Consider the following 21949-nt stretch of genomic DNA (forward strand, 5'->3'; position numbering starts at 1 on the left):
AAGATTTGTATGTTCTAAAAATGTGGTCATGTTTTCAGTATAATTGATTGCATTGCTAATAATCATTCTGTTGTTACATTTACAGGACATATACTTTTGTGTACTGGATGCAACGGAAGGACTCTTACGTGGTACTAGGAACGTGCTAGCAAATATTTTTCTACCAGCTATCCTTGCAACAAGTAATTGGGGTGCTTTAAGTCAAACCACACAGGGAACAATTGAAAAACAGAGTTTCATAGAAACCATTAATAGATATCTTTCATTTTTAGACGGTAAGAATCAGATTGAGTAAACAATCAGTCCGCTTAAAAATTACTTTTTAAAAACAGTAGAGTTGTTATAAACATGGGAAAACATTTCTTTACTTCTACAAGGAAGAATAAAAAGATAAAAACCTCAAGTATAAAAAACAAATATATTTGTATTTATTACATACTTGACAAACTTCAGTTTTAGTGATATAAAATTTTTAATGTAGGGGTCTAATTAGATTTCAGAAAAGCATGGTCTTTTGTGTGTGAGCCAGTAAAATGGCTATTATATTGCAAGACTAATTATTGGCTTATATTCCCAAAGTGAAGTGGTTCACCTTGGTAGAAACAACTGCTGGAGTATGTTCTGTATTTTAATTACTTTATTTTAGGTGCTAGAGTAAGCATAGAGGGAACTGTTGAGTTAAAAAAGATGGATCACATTGACTTTTCTAAACTTCAGTCCTTTGAGGAAGTGACAGCAGCAGCTGCTAATTCTGATACAGTTCGTCAACTAGAGGAAGTGCTTATGATATGGTATAAACAGATTGAACAAGTAAGTTGATTTAACATTTATATCCCCTGGTATAGAATTAAGGAGGTGTCTGGAGTCCATTTGTACTAAGTGCTATACAAGCACTTGCTATCTTTGTCACAATCTAATTAGAAACAAGAGTTTCTCAACAGTGAGTGTAACAAACCAGTAGAAAGGAGGGGACAGTAGGAAAAGAGAAACAGCAAGGAGGACATATGTTAACATAGGCCAGCTATGTCTACAGTCGGATGGCTTCAAATCTTTTAATATCTATCTGTCTGATACTAGTAGTGGAAGTGGATGTAGCTTTGATAATTTACACCCTAAGGATCTGTCCCCTGATATTTATCTCATCTTACTAATATTTTTATAAATGAGAAATATCAAGGAACAGATCTCTATTTATATAAGATATTGGTAACATAAGATACATATCAGAGGGCACATCCTCTGCTGTTATATATTGTCATTGCTCTGTTGACTTCAGTGGAGCTCTTTTATGATACCAGCTGAAGGTCTTTCCCCTGAAGTCCATATCAGCTATCTACTTAACCGTTATCAGTTGGCAGCTTACTGCAGGTGAAACAGGTATTGCAGCATCATCAAGCTGCAGTGCTTGCAAATTTCCTTGGTACATGAATCCCTAAATCCACCAGATGAGAGGAACCTTTCAAAAAAGTATTACTAATTAAAACAATCTCTTCCTCATTGTTTTCTCTTAAAATAAAAATAAATGATCAGTTATTTTCAAAACTCATAGTCCCTGATTCAGGAAACCACATAAACACATGCTTTCGTCCATTCTAATTTAGGACAGCACTTAAGCACTTGTTTAAGTCCCATTGACTTCACATCAAACATACGATTAGGTGCTGTCCTGAATAGGGATGCTTTCCTGAATCAGGCCTGTCTGTATGCCATTAGCAGTGTGTATGGTGTTTTTTTTAGTGTTTGTATTTTTGGAATGTTTGCCTTGGCGCTCTGTGGAATGCCTGATCCGGCCTCTAAAGTAATCATTAGTGTGAAATATAATCTTCAACCTGGCGATGTTTGTGATTCATGCCAGCTGGGTAGATGTTTCCATTATGAGAAACCAAATGCATACAAGAAGAGATTTTAGTGTTTCAATTTTAACTTTGGAATTAGAGTATCTGTATAAATAATGCTTAATCTTCAAGTGATTGTCCACATGGATTCACTCTTGATGAACATGTGACCCATGTGTGCAAGGTCAAATTTTTTGAATAGAAGTGTCAGTTGGAGCTGTGCCTGTGCCCATTTGCCATCCTGCTTCCTACAGCAGAGGGTATAAAAGGCAGAGTGGCTGCAAACCATGCTGAGTTCCCTTTTACTGCTTCTGGCTACTAGATGAAACCCACAGTATCCACATTCCTTTCTTTGCGAGGAATTAGAAAGTTTTTCAGGTTTAAAGTTTTAGTAGTTAGATTTTCTTTGCTGTTTGACTGGTTTTTGTTTGTTTGTTGTTTGTAATCTTAGTTAGAAGTAGAGGTAGGTTTTCTACTCTGTTCTGGGTCTTTCCTTGGCACATACCTCCCTCTATGAGAGGTTTCTACCTCTCCATGCCCCATGCACATACTCCCACTGAACAGGGGGCTACCCACCTGTGTATAGCTCAAATGGTAGATCCTAAGTTACTGGGCTTCAAGATCTGGCTGTCTTGTGATGCTGCCATCCCAGTCAATGAGGCCATACTTGGTGTGCCATGGCAAGGGACTTGTTCTGGCACACTGTTCTATCTGTAAGTCCTTTTCAAGGAGGACCCAGAAGGCCAAGGGGTGAAGGTGAGGCTGTTCCTACTGGAATGCTTGATGCAAGTGTCCTTTGACTGGGAAGATCCTCAGAGAAAATACTGACACTGGGTCTGCTGCACATGATCAGGACTCCAATTAGCCGTGATACCATCCTGAGCTCCTGTTCTGCCTCATGGAAGTCTTCTGCATCAGCCACACTGGAGATGGTACTGGAGTGTAGCCACAGGGAATATCACTCTAATGAGCAGAGCCGGTAACGACTCCCTTGCGGGGAACAGGGACAGAAAGCCTCTCCTAAGACTTGGGCATTGAGAGGTCTTAAGGTTGATACCCATACCAAGTTCTTAGTATCCAAACCAAAGTCAGCACCGACTGGCTCCTCTAAACATAAGGACCATGCTGCCACCAGCACAGAAAGAGGCCCCATGATCTTGGCACTGACTGCCACGTTACCAAGCACTTTGGCCCCAAAGACAACACCAAGTACTGTGACTGCAGTGAGGATTCTGTACTACCCATCTGGGCACCAATAGAGATTAGTGAAGACACAATTCTCCTTCACTGTCACTATTGCAATACACCACACCCAAGAGGAGATGTAAGGTGGTGGTGGTTGGGGAGTCCCTTCTGAGGGGGATGGAGGCATCCATCTGCCAACCTGACTGATGTTTCAGTAAGTGTGCTGCCTGCCTTGAGCACATATCAGAGACATCATAGAGAGGTTGCTGAGGCTTATCCCTCCTCTGACCATTACCCATGCTGCTCATCCATGTGGGTATTAGTGATATTGCCAGGTGTGACCGTGAGCAGATCAGCAGTGACTAGAGGGGTCTGGGAACAAGAGTGAAGGAGTTAGGGGTGCAGGTGGTGTTCTTGTCCATTATCCTGGTTGAAGATATGGGCCTAGGCAGGGGGAGACACATCCTGGAGATGAATGCATGGCTGTGCAGATGGGGTTGATGTTATGGCTTTGGATTCCTGGATCATCAGGATGCTGTTCAAGGAACAAGAATCATCACTTGATCATCGGCCTGGTTTGTTCATTCCCTTTGAAGCATCTGGCATTGGCCACTGTTGGAAGACAGGTTACTGGGTTAGATGGACCATTGGTCTGACTCAATATGGCCATATTCTTATGGGATGCTGTTCCAGGAAGGAGGACTGCTGGGAAGAGATGGGGTCCTCTTGACTAAGAAGGGGAAGAGCCTCTTCTCACACTGACAAGCCAACCTGGTAAAGAGGGCTTTAAACTAGCTTCACAGGGGCAGATGATGAAAGTCTACAGGTAGGTATAAAAAGGAGAACTTAACAGAGGGCTAGATGTTTGAGGGGGAATGGAAAATTATGATAGTCATGGGAACAGCAAGAGGGAAAACTGGGGGAATCTGTTAACAACTAGATGTCTGTATGCAGATGCAAGGACTATGGGGAATAGAGATGGAGAACTTGAAGTATAGGTAGACAAGCTAAATTATGACTTAACTGGTATTGCTGAGACTTGGTGGGTTAAATCTCATGCCTTGAATATTGGTATAGAGAAGTATAGCTTGTTCAGGATGGACAGATAGCAAAAAAAAGAGGCGATATTGCATTATACATCAAGAATATATACACTTGTTCTTAGGTCCTGAAGGGCGTGGGAGGCAGACCAGTTAAAAATCTGCGTGAAGATAAAAGGGGGGAAAACAGGGTGATGTCATGGTAGGGGTCTACTGTTGACCAGCAAATCAGGAGGAGGAGACATTTGTAGGACAAAGAACAGAAATGTCCAAAACACGAGACCTGTGTTTTAAGGGACTTTAACTACCCAGGCATCTGTAATAAAAATAATACGGCAAGACCCAAAATATCCAGTAAGTTTTTAGAATGTATTTGGGACTACTTCTTATTTAAGAAGGTAGATTGGATAACCAAGGAGGTGGCTATTTTAGAGTTGAGGAATTTTCTTACAGCCTTACCAACATTGGTCCATGTTAAGAAAATCTAGGGAAAAAGGAGTTCAGGAGTCCTGACAGTTTCTCAAAGAGACAATATTAAAGGCATAATATCCTGATATGAAGGAAAGAGAGGGAGAATAGTAAGAGGCCAATATGAGTCTATCTGGAGCTCTTTAATGACCTGAAAATCAAGAAGGCATCCTACCAAAAGTGGAAACAGACAGATTGCTAAGGAGGAGTACAAGAGATTAGTGCAAGCACGTAGGGGCAAAATTTGTGGGTATGTTTACACAGCACACTAAGCCCGGGCCAAGTTTAAGCCCTAGCCACCCTTCCATCCACAAAGAAATCAGTCTAGGATGACCAGATGTTCTGATATTATTGGGACTGTCCCAATATTAGGGGCCTTGTCTTATATAGGCAACTATCCCCCTCCCCCCGCCCCCCCCCCCCCCCAAAAAAAAAAGTATCCCGATTTTTCACACTTGCTATCTGGTCATCCTGAATCAGCCTGACTTGGGCCAGTAACCCCTCTGGACTTGGGCCCTTCGACCCTGCTAGGGGGGTTGGTCAGAGACCAAGTCCTTCTGTGATGTGGGTCAAAGCCCAGGCATTTTGCAGCATGGATGCAGCTCAAGTCCGGGTTGGCAGATTTGGGTCTGGAGAGTCTGTCATCACTATCCCATAATCCCCTTAGGTGTGCTTTCCAGCCCTTCCAGCCCAAAACTTCCAATTTGCTTCCCAGGAACTGGAAGCAATTTCTTGATTCAGATATAGCTGCTTGGTCTTTAACTCTTCATTTCCACATGGACTGCTCAATTGGAAACATAGTCAACCCTGACATATATTAGCTATGACCAGCACAAAGATTAAGTCCTGCATGAAGCATGCTACTAGGTGGCCAGAGGGACACAGCTTGTTTCTGGTTAACCTCTGGTGCAAGTTGAGCAAGACATTTGACTTCAGTAAGAACATAAGAAAGGATCATGTCTTCAAAGCTATATCCAAGTATCTGGAGATGTTGAGGATCGACTGGATAGCAGAACAATGCAGAAAGTGAATGAAGCATCTCAATGTAGACTGCTGCAAAGTTAAGGATGCTAATGGCACTTCTGAGAACTCCCTGTCTTCCTACCTCTTTTATGAGGAATTCAGCTGGGTTCTGGGAACTGTAGTGAGCACAGAGCTCACAGTGGTGCATGACAATCTGCTGAGCAGAGATGGCACTCTTATAGCCCCCCTGCCCTTGGTCACAGACACTGCTGGAGAAGAGCTAGTCACTGGAGGAAGGGCAAGAAGTGACCCTGATGCTGAGGCTGATAACCAGTGAAGCTATGCTGCTGGGACAGCTACAGCTGGGAAGCAGCTAACTTCAGAACAGGCATCAGAGGAAGAGCCTGGTAAGTTTCTGTCACCATGTTCGTTTTTATTAATATATGGATGTGAATGATTTATGGCTTATGGCCCTATGAAGTATTAATACAAGCCGTGGTTTTAGTGTGCTTCTGGTCAGGGAAGAACCTATGACATTCACTAGTACTCCCTTCTCTCTGACACCACGTAGGGTTCAATATGAACACCACAGAAAGGAAAAGGTTAAGCAGTTATAACATTTTTACTAGTTCCTCACTGTTGGGATTCCTTCTGAGACCTTTTTCAGTAGTCTTATCCAGAAATCTTGTCCACTTCTTGGAGAACACTTCATCCAGTTCTCTAGGATCCAAAAAACTCAGACTCCAGATTTCATCACTCAGGTTCCTTTATTTGACATATCGCAAACCTATGCTCAGTTGATCAGACCCAAGCATGGGTGGGTGTAAAATGTGCCACACATCCAACATTACATAGAAAACCTCTTCCTTTTATATACATTTACACATTACATTGTGTTTATTATACACTGTATTACACATTTTTGGATTGTCTTGATTACTTTGCAGGAAGCAATCCCTGTACAGCATGCTCCATTGCCACCTTCAGCTACAGCCCCACATCTTGAGTCCCCTTCCACGCTATTGTGTCCTGCAGACTATGCGGCCTTTCCTCAATTCGGGGGGTGCTGGACCATGTCACAGGCAATGAACACAGTAGCATATAGAACAGAGAAATGTACCCTGTGAATTCATCCAGTCCAATTGCAATCCACACATGCAAAACTCACCAGAAAGGCCAAGGAGACCAGGGGGCAGGGGAGACCCAGGAATAGCTGGACATGTCATTTCAGAACATGCACCTTTCACTGTTTTGGCACTGTTTGCTTGTTGTTTGTATGTGTTGTTAGTAGTCAATCTGCCTTTCTGGTTCTTACAGTGATATGTAAATATCTCTATAAAATAAAGCACACAAGGCTACAATAGCAAGTTTTATTATGTGTAATTTAAAAGTGGCACAAATCGTAATGAGTGACATCACATGTACAGTCTCAATAAATTTCATCATAAAAATTTACGAAGCTTCATCACAGCAATCCATAAACTTTGAGTTGCAATACATTGCCAGTGTTCATAAAATACTTATCTCCATACATTTCATGAAAGTGTTTACAAAATTCATAATACGTAATACCAATATACTGAAAAAAAATCCCACAGCTGCCATACACCCATCCGCAGCACAACCTCAAATACCATTTCATTCCCCCTCATGCATTGGACCATGCAAATCCAATATGTAGGAGCACAAAACATCCCTGATTTCTATTGTGCTTATGGATCTAGCACCAGTCATGAGAGGTGCTCTAACTGGCTGCATGTACCAGTTCAAATTAAAAGATTCCCCCTTGTACTTGCAGACATTGTGCAGACTGCACTGGCAACACTAGCATCCAAATGGTTTTAAAGGCAGCACCTATGGAATTTCAATCTGCCAAATGCACATTTCACCACCATCCTACAGCTACTGAGTGTGTAATTGAACATTCTTTGCCAGCTCTTCTGAAATCAGGATACAGTTTCATAAGCTATGGCAACAGGAGATAAGTGGGGTCCCTTAGAATAACAGTCGGGACAGTAACCCCATTTATAACAATGCCATTCAGTGGAAATAATGTCCTAGCTTGTCTTTAAACATAAAATCCTGATCTGTAGAGCACCTTGCAAGTGCATCTCATGTTAGTGTCCATGATTCTGCTCTGTGGTTGACAAGGGCTTGCATAACAATGGAGTAGAACCCTTTGTGGTTTATATACTCATGCAGTTCTTGTAGAGGCCAAACTATAGTCCTATTAGTGGCTCTGGAGCTGTTTGGAAAGCCCAATCTCTCAAAGCCAGCAATTATTTCAGGACCATTTGTGAAGCTCCCCACCTTTGGATATATCATAATCCTGATCAACTCACAAACCTCTGCCATAACAATCCCCACAGTTGATTTGCTAACTTCAAACTGGTTAGCCACAGATATGTAGCAGTCTGGGGTAGCCAGCTTCTAGATGGCTATAGTGACCTGCTTCTGGACCAGCATGGACTCCCTCATGAAAGTGAGTGTTTTGGTGCAGGATGGTTGATGTAAGCTGATCACAAACCTCCAGGAACGTCTGCTTCTTAATGTGAAAGTTCTGTACCCACTGTTGGTCGTACCAGGTCTGGATGATAATGAGATCACATAAGTCTGTGCTTGTAACCCTGCTCTAGAAGCACTGGTTTATGTAGGGGGAATCTGCAGCTAAAACAACAGGCAAGAGCAGTTTCAACTGTGTCACAGCTGGCATGTCAGCATCCCCCTCCAAGAGATGCCTTTGGCAGTTCAGAAACTGCTGCCGAAATGCCCACCAGCATCTTGCAGGACCTCCACCTGATTTCCAAAATCAGTCTAACAGCATGAGGTGGGGAAGTTCTAATTTGTGCTCTGCTATAGGTGCAGTAGCGTCCCTGTGCCTGGGATCGGAGATCTTTGGTAGCAATGCCTGTTGGGCTGCACATGCACTCCTCCCCATCTGACGCCATGAGCGGTGTCTATGTAGCACTGTGCAGTCCAAGCACTCTCAGTTCCTTTTCAACCACCCTTGGTCTTGGACGGAATCCTGAGAAGAGCCCTTCATACCTCTATAGTACTTTTAGTAATAGTAGTGTTTCCATTATAACTTCGTAGTTATTAGCTGTTTCCCTTATTTTTCTTTTTTCCCCCTTTCATTTTTTTCCCTTTGCTCTTTCCTCTCCATTATTCTTTAGATTAGTGTAGGTTTCCTTATTTCTATGCCCTTCCAAAAAGTTCTCCCTTCTCAGGGGGCTATGCCGAGATCCCCCGGGTTTAAGAGGTACTTCTCATGTTGTGAGGCCATCCCCATAAGCAACAGTCAGTCACTCATGGTGTGTATGTTGCGTGGGGTGAGGGGCATGTATCACAAAAGTGCCCCCACTGCCTCAAATTGAAAGCGCTGTCCAGAAAGGACCGTGAACTGAGACTAAAATTTTTATGAATGCGGAGTTCACTGCGACCAGCTTTAGACCCTGGTCTCAATACCTCTCCTGCGCAGTAGTCACCATTGGCACAGTCATTGGCTGACCCCTACATGCCGCACACCACTAACAGAAAATATATGTTCTCCCGCCCAGATGAGAAGAAAGGGGCCCTGAACTCACCCATCAGGGAGCCACCTCAAAGAAAGGCATCCCTTGTGAGGTTGGTAGCCTTGATATCTTCCAGGGCGAGACTTAGCTCTTACGACCACCCACGCATCTCTGCTACTGGCGCTAGGGAGAGGTCCAAGAGCCCTAAATGTGCAGGACCACATATAGTAACACTGTCACTTGGGAACAAGAAGGACAGTTCAAAGATTTTCAAATCAGCACTGACTGCCTCAACTGAAATGACTTTGAGTGCCTTGACACTGACCAAATAATCAGCATTGACCAAGCCGTTTGCAGTGGCCAAGCCCTCCGCACCAGCCAGGTCTTCAGCACCAACCAAGCCCTCAGCACCAATGCAACCCTCGGCACCGTCTACTGTTTGCTCTTCTTGGCACCAGCAATGTCCTCAATCTCTGCACAACCACTGGTACTGATGATGCTCCTACTGGTACCATAGAAGTTTCTATACCCAAGAAACCAGATTGTCCCTGACACTCCAGAGTCACTGCTTCTCTGTGCCAAGCTCCCCATGGCTCATACCTCTTCCCTGGAGACACAACACCGTTGTCCTTCACCACCAAGGACCACACAACCATTTCTAGCAAGGAGGAAGAGGTGGAGTACTCCATTGCACCTCGTACCCCACCATCATATCAAGGGCAGCCACACAAAGAATAATCTTTTAATCCTTGATACCCATTCCCAGAGACCAGAAGTGAACCAGGTTTCTGGTAGGGACCCCCCATGGATGCAAACCCATATGCCACTTCCCCCACATTGGCCCTATTGGGACCCTTGGGCCGTGTATAAGGCACACTTTCCCAACCTCCCACGAGCAGAGACACTCTCCATCCTCATCAGTCTCTAGATTGCCTGGCCCTCAACCAGAATTACTAGAGGAACAGTTTATGCCACCAGCCCACTTCTCCTGATGAGGCCATCATGCCACCACCACCAACATCAGCAAATGACTTTAAACAGTTCCAAGAACTGTTCTGCAGGATTGTGGATTGCCTCCAGATCCCCCTGGAGGAAGTCAGAGAGCAACAGCACAAGTTTCTCAACATCTTGCATGCTTGCACATTGGCAAAATTCACACTCCCGATCAACAACACCTTGTTGGACCCTGCCACCGTGATCTGGCAGACGCCAACATGAATACCACCCATCTGCAAGCCAGCAGAAAAGAAGCACTATGTCCCCACTAAGGACATGGAATTTCTCTTTTCCCACCCTACTCCAAACTTCTTCATTGTCAATGTGGTGCAAAAGAAGGGGCGACAACACCATTCTAGGACTATCCCTACGACAGGGACTGGAAGAAGCTAGATTTCTTTGGTCGCAAAGCACACTCCTCAGCAACTCTCCAGTTCTATATTGCTAATTATGAGGCACTGCTAGCCAAATATAATCACATCAACTATTCCAAGTTTCAGGAATTTAGCCAACACCTTCCAGAGGACAAAAAAGAGCAGCTCCAGGCACTGGTGATGGAAGGACAACTTCTGGTCCACGTGGCGCTGCAAGCCTCTCTGGACACCACGGATGTGGTGGCCCACTCTGATGATTAGATGAGCCTCATGGCTTCACCAGAGAGGTGCAGACCACTGTGAAAGATCTGCCCTTTGAAGGATCTAAACTCTTCGCTGAGTGCATGGATGAGTCCCTGCATTCTTTAAAAGATTCTAGAGTAATGCTGCATTCACTTGGTATACATGCACCAGCACCAGAGAAGACAGGAAGATATCAACATACCCCAAGGTCTCAACCTCCACATTTCACCCCTCAGTAGTAATATGACACAATGCAGGTGACAGAGACCTCCTCCCACACAGAGACACACACCAGTGCAATGGACTGTGCCCCTCCCCCCATCCAGCTCCAAACAACAATTTTGAAAATTTGGTTGAGGCCCCAAGATGCCTTCCCCTGATCCAGGTGCTGCAACCATCTCCAATAACCCATCAATTTGTCTACTCCTTGACCCACTTATACTCATCATGGTGACAAATCACCATGGACAAGTGGGTTCTGGAAATTGTCAACAAAGGGTATTCCATTCCTCTCTCTCTGCAGCATACCTACTCGGACACCAGAACACCATGGCAGATTCATTAAGCAGGAGATCCTCACAAGTCCATGAGTGGGAGTTAGACACAAGAACCGTACAATACATATTCAACCACTGGGGATTCCCAAGCGGTTGATCTCTTCGCCTTCACAATTCTGCTCAAGAGTGGATTTGGGTCACTGATCTCTGGGAGACAGCTTCCTCATACATGGGCTGCACCCTTACTCTACACCTTTCCACCCTTTCCCTACTGCTCATAGTACTTCACAAGATACAGATGGAACAAGCCAGAGTCATTCTCATAGCCCCATCCTGGCCAGGACAGATATGGTATCTTTACCTCATGCACACGATGGTCTGTCCACCAATCACCCTGCAGTTGACTTCACACCTCCTCTCGCAGGATGCAGGCCAAATCCTCCATGTGAACTGAGAACTTTTCCACCTGAAGGCATGGCTCCTTCATGGTTTCAAGATCCAGAGCTGACCTGTTTGGAAGAGGTAAAGGAGATTCTTTTAAATAGAAGACGTGCTACAACTTGCTATACTTATCTGCATAAATGGAAAAGATTCTGGACTTGGTGCGATACCAACCATGTCCCAGCAACGAACCATTCATTCTAGACTATATTCTAGAACTTAAAAGATTAGGACTGTTCACAAGCTCCGTTTGTGTACATCTGGCTGCCATTACTGCATTCCATCCCAAGATAGAAGTTCATTCCATATTTATCCAACCATTAACAAAAAGATTCCTTAAGGGCCCTCAAAACCTTTACCCTCAAATCCGAGACCCCACCCCACCTTGGGATCCCGGACTAGTTTTGTGCCGTCTCACCAGCTCTCTGTTTGGACCCATGGCAAAGTGCTCCTACATACATCTATCCATGAAAACAGAATTTCTCATCACCTTCACTGCTGATTCCTTGTGACTACATTGACTGGTTAGTCAGTTCACAGCATTTAGTTAGTCCTTGATGTCCTTCTTGGATGAGGTTTAGGATTTTTCCTCTCATTTCATTTGGAAATAAGATGCAGTCACCTTTCATCACAAGTCCACTTGGCTCATTTGTCCACATACTGCAAAGTACTCTTGTTACTTCCTTAATTTCCATTAGATACTTAGGCCACCCACCCCTAATGTAACTTAGAACTTCTTGAAACTGTTTCTGTCAATGTTGCTTATTGTAACTGGTATAGTCTATTTTCTGACACTGGTCTTTATGCATCCACATAGGCCTGTATGTCATTTTCAAGTTCACGGGTAGTTGAGTGTGATGCTGGGGTCCGTGACAGTCTTTTTGCTACTACCACATTTTCCACCAGGAATGTATTTAGCAATTGGGTTAAATTACATTAACTTTATCAGTAGACATTGGCATCTTAGAGGTGTTTGATCCAGGTCTTTTCCATTGATGAAGGTTGTAAGTGATTTATGGTCTGTTATCAGTGTAAAAGCATCCAATCCACACAGACATCTGTAGAAGTTTTGACATACCTATACAGTTGCCACACACTCCTTTTCAATCTATGCATATAGTTTGTCTGCTTGTGCGAGTGTGCAAGAGCAAAATGCAACTGCCTTCTACACAGATCCATGTTATTGCAACAGTACACCAGCTATGCCACAGCCGATTGTTTGGAGAATACTGTAGCTCCTTTCACTTTGAGAAGAAAGTCATGCAGTGTTGGGAGGATGCATTTTTCAGTCACAACTTTTTCATTTAGTCTTTTACGATCCACACAGATTTGTATTTTTCCATTTTTCTCTGTAACTGGTACTATTGGGGCACACCAGGGTGCTGGCTCAGATTTTCTCAGTTATGCCAATCCATTCCATTCTCTTTAACTCAGTTTCCACTTTATGAAGTAATGAGAATCCTGTGGTGTATGTACACTGTATGATTTAGCATTGCCTTTTACGGTTATTTGTACTGAGTCTCCTTTCAAAAGTTCACTATCACCAAATGTTCCATTGAATTCTTCCACCTTTCTCACAAGGCCCATCATAGCTGCCATGATGCAGCTGGGTAGGTTGTCGGTCTTTGATCTTTTGATCACATATGCTCTGAATACATAGCTTTTTGTCTTTGTAAATTGTTTCTGTGATGAACTGGCTTGTGCAGTTCAGAATATCTCCAGGGCTAGTCAAGGCTGAGTCATGATTTCAGCTCTGGGAGGCATTGAAAGTGATTGTAAGTCCCTTCTGAGATGATGGTCACATCTGCTCCTGAGTCAGTTTTAAAGTCAAATAGTCTTTTCAGTTCACTCTCCAGACAGGTTCTGTGTCATCATGGGTGATAGATTACAGAAACAATGGTTCTTGATTGTAATAAGCTGCAAAAATTATATATTCTATGCATGTTTTCCATATTTTACTTTAGTTGGACACACATCTTGAGCTGTGAAATTTTCTACTTCTTGTGTAATTAGTCTAAAATGCTTTTTGCAGTTTGCCTGAAATCTGCCCCTCTTAGTCTCAGGAGTCTTTTGGTAATTACTCTTAGCATCTACAGCTTCTAAGTGTGACAAAGCTCTGTCCTTGTCTCCGTGGGTCCCGCGTTTCCTGGCGGATTTCACAAGCCTCAGAGTCTCACTGTGACCCTCCACGTAGCCCTTCTCTCTCTAGAGGCAAGGGTCATAGCCTACTGAGCCATTTTCATCATAAGCCAACAAGGTGGGGTGAGGTGAGGAGAAGCTCTCCTCCCTTGCACAGTCTCTGTTGTCTACCAGTGATTAATTGGGGGGCAAAAGAGGAACCCAGGCCCACCCTCTACTCCGGGCTCCAGCCCAGGGACCCTAATAGTATCAGCTATGGTAGCTGACTTTTTAGAAACAGGACGCATACAATTCCCTGGACCACTTCCCCACAGCAGCCCCCACTTCCTCAAGATCCACTTTACCCTTACCTCAGGGCCTCCTTCCTTATGCCTGATATGGTTTGTACTGCTCAGTCTCTCCAACAGCGTGACTTTCTCCTACAGCTCCTGACACGCGCACCCACCTGATTGGCTTCAGGTGCCCCAACCAGCCTAGCTGTCCTCCCTGCCTTCTGGAAAGATCTTAATTGGCCCCAGGTGTCTTAATTAACCTGGAGCAGCTGCCATTTGCTTGTCCTGGTACCAGGGATTTGTTTAGCCTGTGGCTAATATATCTCTCTCCCATTACTTTACGATAGCCATCTGGCCTTGTCCCATCATATAAGTTAGTTTCAGATTTTTCAAGTTTGAGAAGTTGCCCTTGGTTTTCTGTTTTACTAGCTCAGACTGCTTTTCTGTTTTCTGTGTGTAGGGCCTATTTTTAATTGTAGCTGCTGTGAAAGGCTTTTGTCTGATAACCCAATAATCAGCCTATCTCTGATATTTACGTGTATTGCATTCACAGAATGACAGTTTTCAGCCAGTGCATACAGAATTCTTATAAAACATTCAACATTTTTACCTGGTTCTTGAATTCTCTGGTGAAAGCATGCTCTTTCATAAACTTTATTTCTCGGCGGTATAAAGTATGTGTCAAACATTGCCCAAACTCTTTTATAGTCATCTTTATCACAGTCTTCAGTAAAGGTGAATGATTTAAAGATATGCTCTGCCTGCTTCCCCATAGCAAAAATTAAAGAGCATACCTCGCTATATGTCCAGTTTCCTTGTGGAGTTTGTTTGCAATGTGAAATCTTGCAAAATATTGCTTTCAGTCTGTCTATTCTGAAGGTTTTGTCAAAACAGAAGTTCTGTGGGGCATTGAAGAGTAGCATGTTGATGAGATCATGCAAACTCTGTTGCTTTTCTTTCCTTCTGTCTGCAATCTGTGTTGATTTGTTCCTTCTGTTTCTGTTCTCCTCTTGTTCTCCTCTTGCACTACTTTACTTCTGATAGCATATCATGTATACCTTGTACACAGTACTGCAGGTCAAGCTTTTGTACCAGATATGGACTGGCTACAGAGCTTCCTTACCAGGGTCATACAACATAGATGTGTCCATGATAAGATCTTTAATGTAGTGCCAGGTGTGGCTGAGGTTAGCTTAAATAAGATATGTTATACTCAGTGCTTATAATACTGTTCAGCCTTCCATTTCATCTTGCTCCTGCAGGTATCCAGTGTCACCAGACCTGTGGCTGACCAAGGAGCCCTCTGCAGCTCTGCTGTCACAACCTCACTCTCTCCTTCCCTTGACAACAATGCTGCAGAGGGCTCTCTGAGCTGCTACAAGGCCAGTGACACCTGATCCCTGCAAATACAAGTATGGGGGGAGGCTGCACTTGTGCCTTCTGTTACCTATGGCTGTTTTTTTCATCCATTTCAGTGTTTCAGCTAAAATTGAAGTTTACCGACATCTGTTGATTTAAATTGAAGCCTGCCAAGCCTACCTATGAGAAAAGGTTAAAAAAACTGGGCCTGTTTAATCTTGAGAAAAGAAGGCTGAGGAGGGACCTGATAACAGTCTTCAAATATGTTGAGTACTGTTATAAAAGACGATAGTGATCAGTTATTCTTCATGTCCACTGAAGGTAGAACAAGAAATAATGGGTTTACTCTGCATCAAGGGAGATTTAGTTTATGTGTTAGAAAACTTTACAATTATAAGAATAAGCAAACACAGGCTTTCAAGGGAGGTTCTGGAACACCCATTGTTGGAGGCTTTTAAGAACAGGTTAGATAAACACTTGTCACGGGTGCTCTAGGTGTACGTGGTCCTGCCTCAGTGCCAGCGACTGGATTTGAGGACCTCTCAAGGTCTCTTCCAGAACTATATTTCTGTGATTCTATGTCCAGCTCTCTGTCCTGGCTGATTTAAGTTCTCCTTCCGAGGGATTCTAATTAACAAATGAACTAAGAGTGGGTTGTGACCTTCCCTGCCCTTTACACGCTCTACTACAGGAAGCAGGAGGGTGCTTAGGGTGTGGGCGAACCTCCAGAGGAAGCTGCCATTCCAAACAATCCATTCTCATGTTCATGGGGTGCATACACACCAAGAGTGGAATCTGTGGGGACAATATATCTTGAAAAAACATAGTTATTGTAGGATAAGCAACATTTCTTTACATAGAGTAAGAAATATCTAAACTAGAGATACAAACTTTGTTTTATATTGTGACAAAGCTCTGTCCTTGTATCCTTGGGTCCCACGCTTCCTGGCGGATTTTACTAGCCACAGAGGTTCACTGTGACCCTCCACGTAGCCCTTCTCTCTCTAAAGGCAAGGGTCACAGCCTACTGAGCCATTTTCATCATAAGCCAGCAAGGGAGGTGAGGAGACGCAACCCTCCCTCGCACAGCCTCTGTTGTCTCCCAGTCTCAGTGATTAATCAGGGAGGGAAGGGGGGAGCCAGGGCCCGCCCTCTACTCTGGGCTCCAGCCCAGGGACCCTAATAGTAGGAGCTATGGTAGCTGACTTTTTGGAAATAGGACGTGCACATTTCCCTGGGCCATTACTTCAGGGCCTCCTTCCTTGCATCTGAAATGGTTTGTACTGCTCAATTCCTCCAACAGGGCAGCTTCCTCCTACAGCTCCTGACACACACACCCAACTGACTAACTGGGAGGCTTTTAACTAGTTTCAACCAGCCCCTAATTGGCTTCAGGTGTCCCAGACAACTTAGCTATCTTCCCTGCCTTCTGGAAAGATCTTAATTGGCCCCAGGTGTCTTAATTGATCTGGAGCAGCTGCCATTTACTTATCCTGGTACCAGGGATTTGTTTAGCCTGGGGCTAATATATCTATCTCCCACTACTTTTCTACAGCCATCTGGCCTTGCCCCGTCACAATATTTAAAGTTATTTTATTGATTGCAGGTTCTTATTGAGAGTGAGCAGATGAGAAAAGAAGCCGACGATTCAGGACCATTGACTGAACTAGAACACTGGAAACGTATGTCTGCTAAATTCAATTTTATTATTGAGCAGATCAAAGGACCAAGTTGCAAAGCTGTCATAAATGTTCTAAATGTTGGACATTCCAAACTATTAAAGGTAATTCTTATTTTGTTCCTTTAAAAACTCCTTTGGTTGCTTTGAGCTAGATTTGCAATATTTATTTTACCTCATGGGTCTTTGAGAGGAGAAGTGGGAGAAGAAAGAGGAAAATATAGGGGAGGAGGTACAGTTCATAGTATATGGAGAGAAATAGCATGGGCTATTAGGGAATGTAGAAATAAATTACAATTACTAAAGCTAACTCAAGATAATTTCAGGGCCTGCCTTGACATTGTTTTTTCTGAATATCATTAAGTTTGAGTGATTGCACGTGTCAAATCTACTGTAGATGTGTGTGCTCCCTGTGCACAGAAGTCAGAGATTTTCCCCCTTCAACGGTACCCATTGGGGTGGCTTGAGTGCCTGCTGTCGCTGCGTGCCACTGTATGCTGGTATAAGAGAGTGGAGTTGCCTTCCTCCCCCTCAGTTCCTTCCTACTGCCAGTGACAGTTGTTGGAACAATTCCAGACTTGATTAAGTCAAGAACTTCCCTCATTCTTCTTTGCATATATTTGTAAGTTAGTTGTTTTAGTCAATTTTACGTAGTTTTAGGGCTAGGTGTCCTTTTTTCTCTTTCGGTACTGGGACCAATACCAGAATGATGCCTCACTTCCTGGGGTTTAAGTCCTGCCAGACCTGCTCAAAGCCTATGCCAGTCAACAACTTGTATCCAACCTGCCTGAAATGTTTCAGAGAATCTCACATCAGTGACAAATGTCACATTTGTAAAGGTTTCAAGCCTTGATCAGAAAAAGATGGGGTGGCAAGACTTAAGTGTTTGCTTATGGAAGCAGTATTTTGACCCCCCATTGGTGTCGTCACATGGGCAAAGCACACCAACTACATCAACTTTTTTACGGGGTGCACCGCTGGTGATATCTCTGGCTCTTTGGTCCCATTGCCTGATACTGAAGAAAAGACTCCAACCTTCCTCAGATTCTGCTTCTTCATCAGTATTGAAGTAAGACAGAGGCAGACACTCCACAAAGCAAGTGGGAGAGAGGCCATCCCTAGAACACTCATCATCTTTCATGGGGGATTGCAGCCTCCAGAGCTCGTTCCAGGTCTGTTGAGTCTGTCCCCTGAAGGACATTTGTAGAGCCAAGAGATGGTGCCAATCCCAACAACATCAGAGGCATGTGCAACTGCAAGAGACTTGCTTAGCCTCTTGGTACTGGTATCACCGGCAGTGGAAAGCTTGCAGTCGGTGCTGATGCCTGAGGCTCATACCTCACCGCTTCGAGATCCTGTAGTACTGTGATCCAAACCTCCTCAGAAGCCTGTTTTGTTGATAGGGAAGCCTCCTGTGATATCCCTGCTACCCCCATCCCTGGGCTTGGGCTATCTCTCACCAGTCCCATTGGGATTGGTCCCTCTTCTGTCAGAGGGATCCTCCTCCTCGGACCCAGAGGTGAGGTCCTCCTTATTATGTCTGGGAGATGGCACATCCCCCCATCAGATTTGTTGGGAGCATGGGCTGTGCAGCACTCCAGCAATGGTCCCCAACTTAACCATCAGTGGCCCTTTTGGTGACCACTGGGGCATTCCCCCTCCAGCCATGTCCTCCTTTCAACCTTCTTGGGTGCAGTCATGGAGGGTGAACCAGAGACACGAGCATCAAGAGAACCATTCCCTGGTATATGGTGCTGAGACCGGTATATGAGTATATGGGTATATGGGTATATGGGTATACCGGTATATGAGACCTGGTATATGGTGCTGAGACTGGTATATGGTGCTGAGACAGGCACCAAGATCACCCTTCTCTGGTACAAAGACTAGTACTGAGCAGCCAGAACTCACTTGGGCAGCCTCAGCCACTACCTTAGATATCAGTTGAATGTCTGTCTTCATAACCAGATGAGGCTACAGAGCTATGAAGTTACTCACTGGAGGACTACAGAGCCCACTGAGGTTTAAAAAAAAGGCCTCTGTACTTGATTTTCAGGCAGAAGAGTTGTCTGAGAGCTCTCACAAGTTGGTAGACATCCTGGTGTTGGCAACCCTGGCTAGGGAGGCTCTATCAACTAATGAAGCCATCATGGAACCAGTCAAGGCTCTTTGGCAGACACCCTCCTCCCTGCCCCCCGCCCCCAGCAAAATGAGCCAAGAGGAAGTACTTCGTCCCTTCTAAAAGTTATGAACATTTTTACTATCATCCATCCCCCTCCGGGTTCTTTTGTGATGGCAGCTGCCAATGAGTGGGAAAGACAGGGATAACAAGCTTCCATACCAAAAAGCAAAGACTCAGGGAGGAGGCACAGATACCAGCAAACAGACCTGAAAACAGGGGAGTTTAAATGGGAGTTTGTAAGAGGAGTTTGCGGGGGTGTGTGTGTGTGGAGAAACAGTGTGTGGTGTTCTGTTTTTGTTTTGTGTATGTGTGGTTGGTTTGTTTTTCCTTAATGGGAGCTTAGGAGGGAAGGCTGTGATGGCTACAGAGGCAGCAGTGGTAGTGACCCAAGAAATGGAAGAGACAATGAAGATGGCTGGATGTGGAAATGGCGGGATGTACATTATCCTGGACTGGATATCTGAAAGATGCTTTGTATGTAGTGCTGCCTGATAGATCTGATGGAAGAGACGATCTGAGGTTTGGAGGTGCAGGTAGAAATGATGGTTGAGTTTTGAAGAGGATTTGAACAGATAATGGAGGGAAGGAGAGAGGAGGCTGAAGGGAAAACTCAAATTTTGCAGATGCAACCTGGACTGGAGAACTGTGAAGGTAGAATGCTGGATGAGGAAAGTGGCCAGTGGAAGCTTGTGACTGCAAGAAGAAGGCAGAGGAAAAGACCAGCTAGTGAAGGAGAAATAGAGCTGAGGAACAGGTTTGCTGAGTTGGAAAATTAAGGGGCTAAGCGGGCAGTAACAGAAGGTAGGAGGACAAGGAAGAAGAGCAGCTCGTCCTACAGGAAGAGGAGAAGAGTAAATCGAGGTAGCCAGAGTTCAGAAACCCAGGATGTTAGAGGATAACTCACAGAAGATTGCAAGTGAAAACAAAAGACAAGAGGACTTACAACCAGAAAGAACAGAAGGATAAAGGCTGGAGAATTGTACCAACAACAGCAAGGTGCAGGTCTACATGACTGGGAACTCCCTATAAGAAGAACAGACATGCTTGTCACCATAGCTGATCCAGAGAACTACCGGAGGATGTACTGCCAGGAGCTAAGATGGAGTATGTGGATCTGAGTCTGAAGAGGCTCTCTAGCAGAAGCAGGAAAGAATCCACTGATTGTCCTTCACGTGGGAACAAATGATAGTGCTATATTCTGCTGGAATGCATCAAGGAGACTATTCCTGGCTGGGGAAGATGCTTACAGAAATGGAGGCTCTGGTGATCTTCAGTGGAACTCTACCTGTCCCTAAAGGAGGAGAGTGAAGGTGAGAAGAGTATGATGATCAACAGATGGCTCAGGCTATGGTGCTGTAAGGAGGGTTTTGGAATGTTTGGCCAATGGGAGGCATTCATGGACAGAGGACTGTTTTCATCTGACGGAATCCACCTGAGTAGAGAAGGAAATAGACTTCTGGAATGGAGGTTGGCACAACTAATGAAAAGAGCTTTTAACTAGGAATTTGGGAGAGACAAGTTGGAGATGCTCGTGTAATTGTCACACCTTATTCTAACATTGAGTGGAAGGAAAATCAAGTAAAAGAGGAGACAGCAATGGAGAAAGGAACAACAAAGGGTAGGAGAATGGAAATCAAGATGAAAAATAGTGCCAATACCAATGACACAAAGAGCCAGACAGGTGACACTGGCAGTAAAATGGCTGTACCTAGTTGGGCAAGAATCTGGGTGAAGCCAAGCAGAAACAAGCAAGATGTCTGTATACTAATGCAAGGAGCCTGGGTAACAAAGTGGAGCAATTAAAGCTATTGGTGCAGGAAATGAAACCAGATATTAGAGGGATAACACAAACATGGCAGAATAGTAGTCATAACTGAACTACAAGTATTGAAGGGTATGTGCTGTTCAGGAAAGATAGAAATCAAGGCAATGGTAGAGGAGTAGCATTGTATATTAATGATGAAGTAGAGTGTAAATAAATTAGAAGTGATGGAATGGATAAAATGGAATCTGTTTGGACCAAAATCACTTTGGGGAAGAAAGGTAACAGAGGCTCTTCTAGAATGGTGTTTGGGGTATGATACAGACCCCCCCATGTTCCAATTTGGCTATGGATAGCGATCTCTTTAATATTTTTGATGAAATAAATACTACCAGGAATTGTGTGATTATGGGAGACTTAAATTTCCCAGATATAGATTGGAAGACAAGTACTACTACTAATGGTTGGGCCCAGATATTCCTGGATGTGGTAGCTGACAGATTTCTTCACCAAATAGTCACCGAATCAACAAGAGTTGATGCCATTTTAGATTTAGTATTGATAAGTCGTGAGCATCTCATAGAATAATTGGTTGTAGAGGGCAACCGTGTTTCGAGTGATCATGAATTAATTCAGTTTAAACTAAATGGAAGGATAAATAAAAAGAGTTCTGTCTCTGCCCTTTTGAAATCAAGGACTCTAAACTTTAAATAATTTAAGGGAATTAGTTAGGGAAGTGGACTGGACTGAAGAGTTCAAGGATCTGAATATGAGGAGGCTTGGAATTACTTTGTCAAGTTGCAGAAACTATCTTGATCCTGCATCCCAAGCAAGAGGAAAAATGCATAGGGAAGGGTTGCAAACCAAACTGGATGAACAAGCATCTAAAACAAGTTATTAAGAGAAAGCTGAAAGCCTATAAGGAATGGAAGGTGGGTTGGATCAGCAAAGAAAGCTACCTCTTGGATGTCAGAAAGTGTAAGGAAAAAGTGAGAACTGCCAA

General features: G+C 44.0%; 1 protein-coding gene across 1 annotated transcript in view; it reads left to right on the forward strand.

Moving 5' to 3' along the window:
- Positions 1–21949, forward strand: part of DNAH8 (dynein axonemal heavy chain 8) — a 591778-nt gene that overhangs the window by 30526 nt on the left and 539303 nt on the right. The window contains exons 5-7 of the mRNA XM_077812184.1: positions 86–275; positions 647–810; positions 16931–17107. Of these exons, the coding sequence (XP_077668310.1) occupies positions 86–275; positions 647–810; positions 16931–17107 (531 nt within the window). The remainder of the gene's footprint in view (positions 1–85; positions 276–646; positions 811–16930; positions 17108–21949) is intronic.

The sequence above is a fragment of the Eretmochelys imbricata genome, chromosome 3, assembly GCF_965152235.1.
Source record: "Eretmochelys imbricata isolate rEreImb1 chromosome 3, rEreImb1.hap1, whole genome shotgun sequence".
NCBI lineage: Eukaryota > Metazoa > Chordata > Testudines > Cheloniidae > Eretmochelys > Eretmochelys imbricata.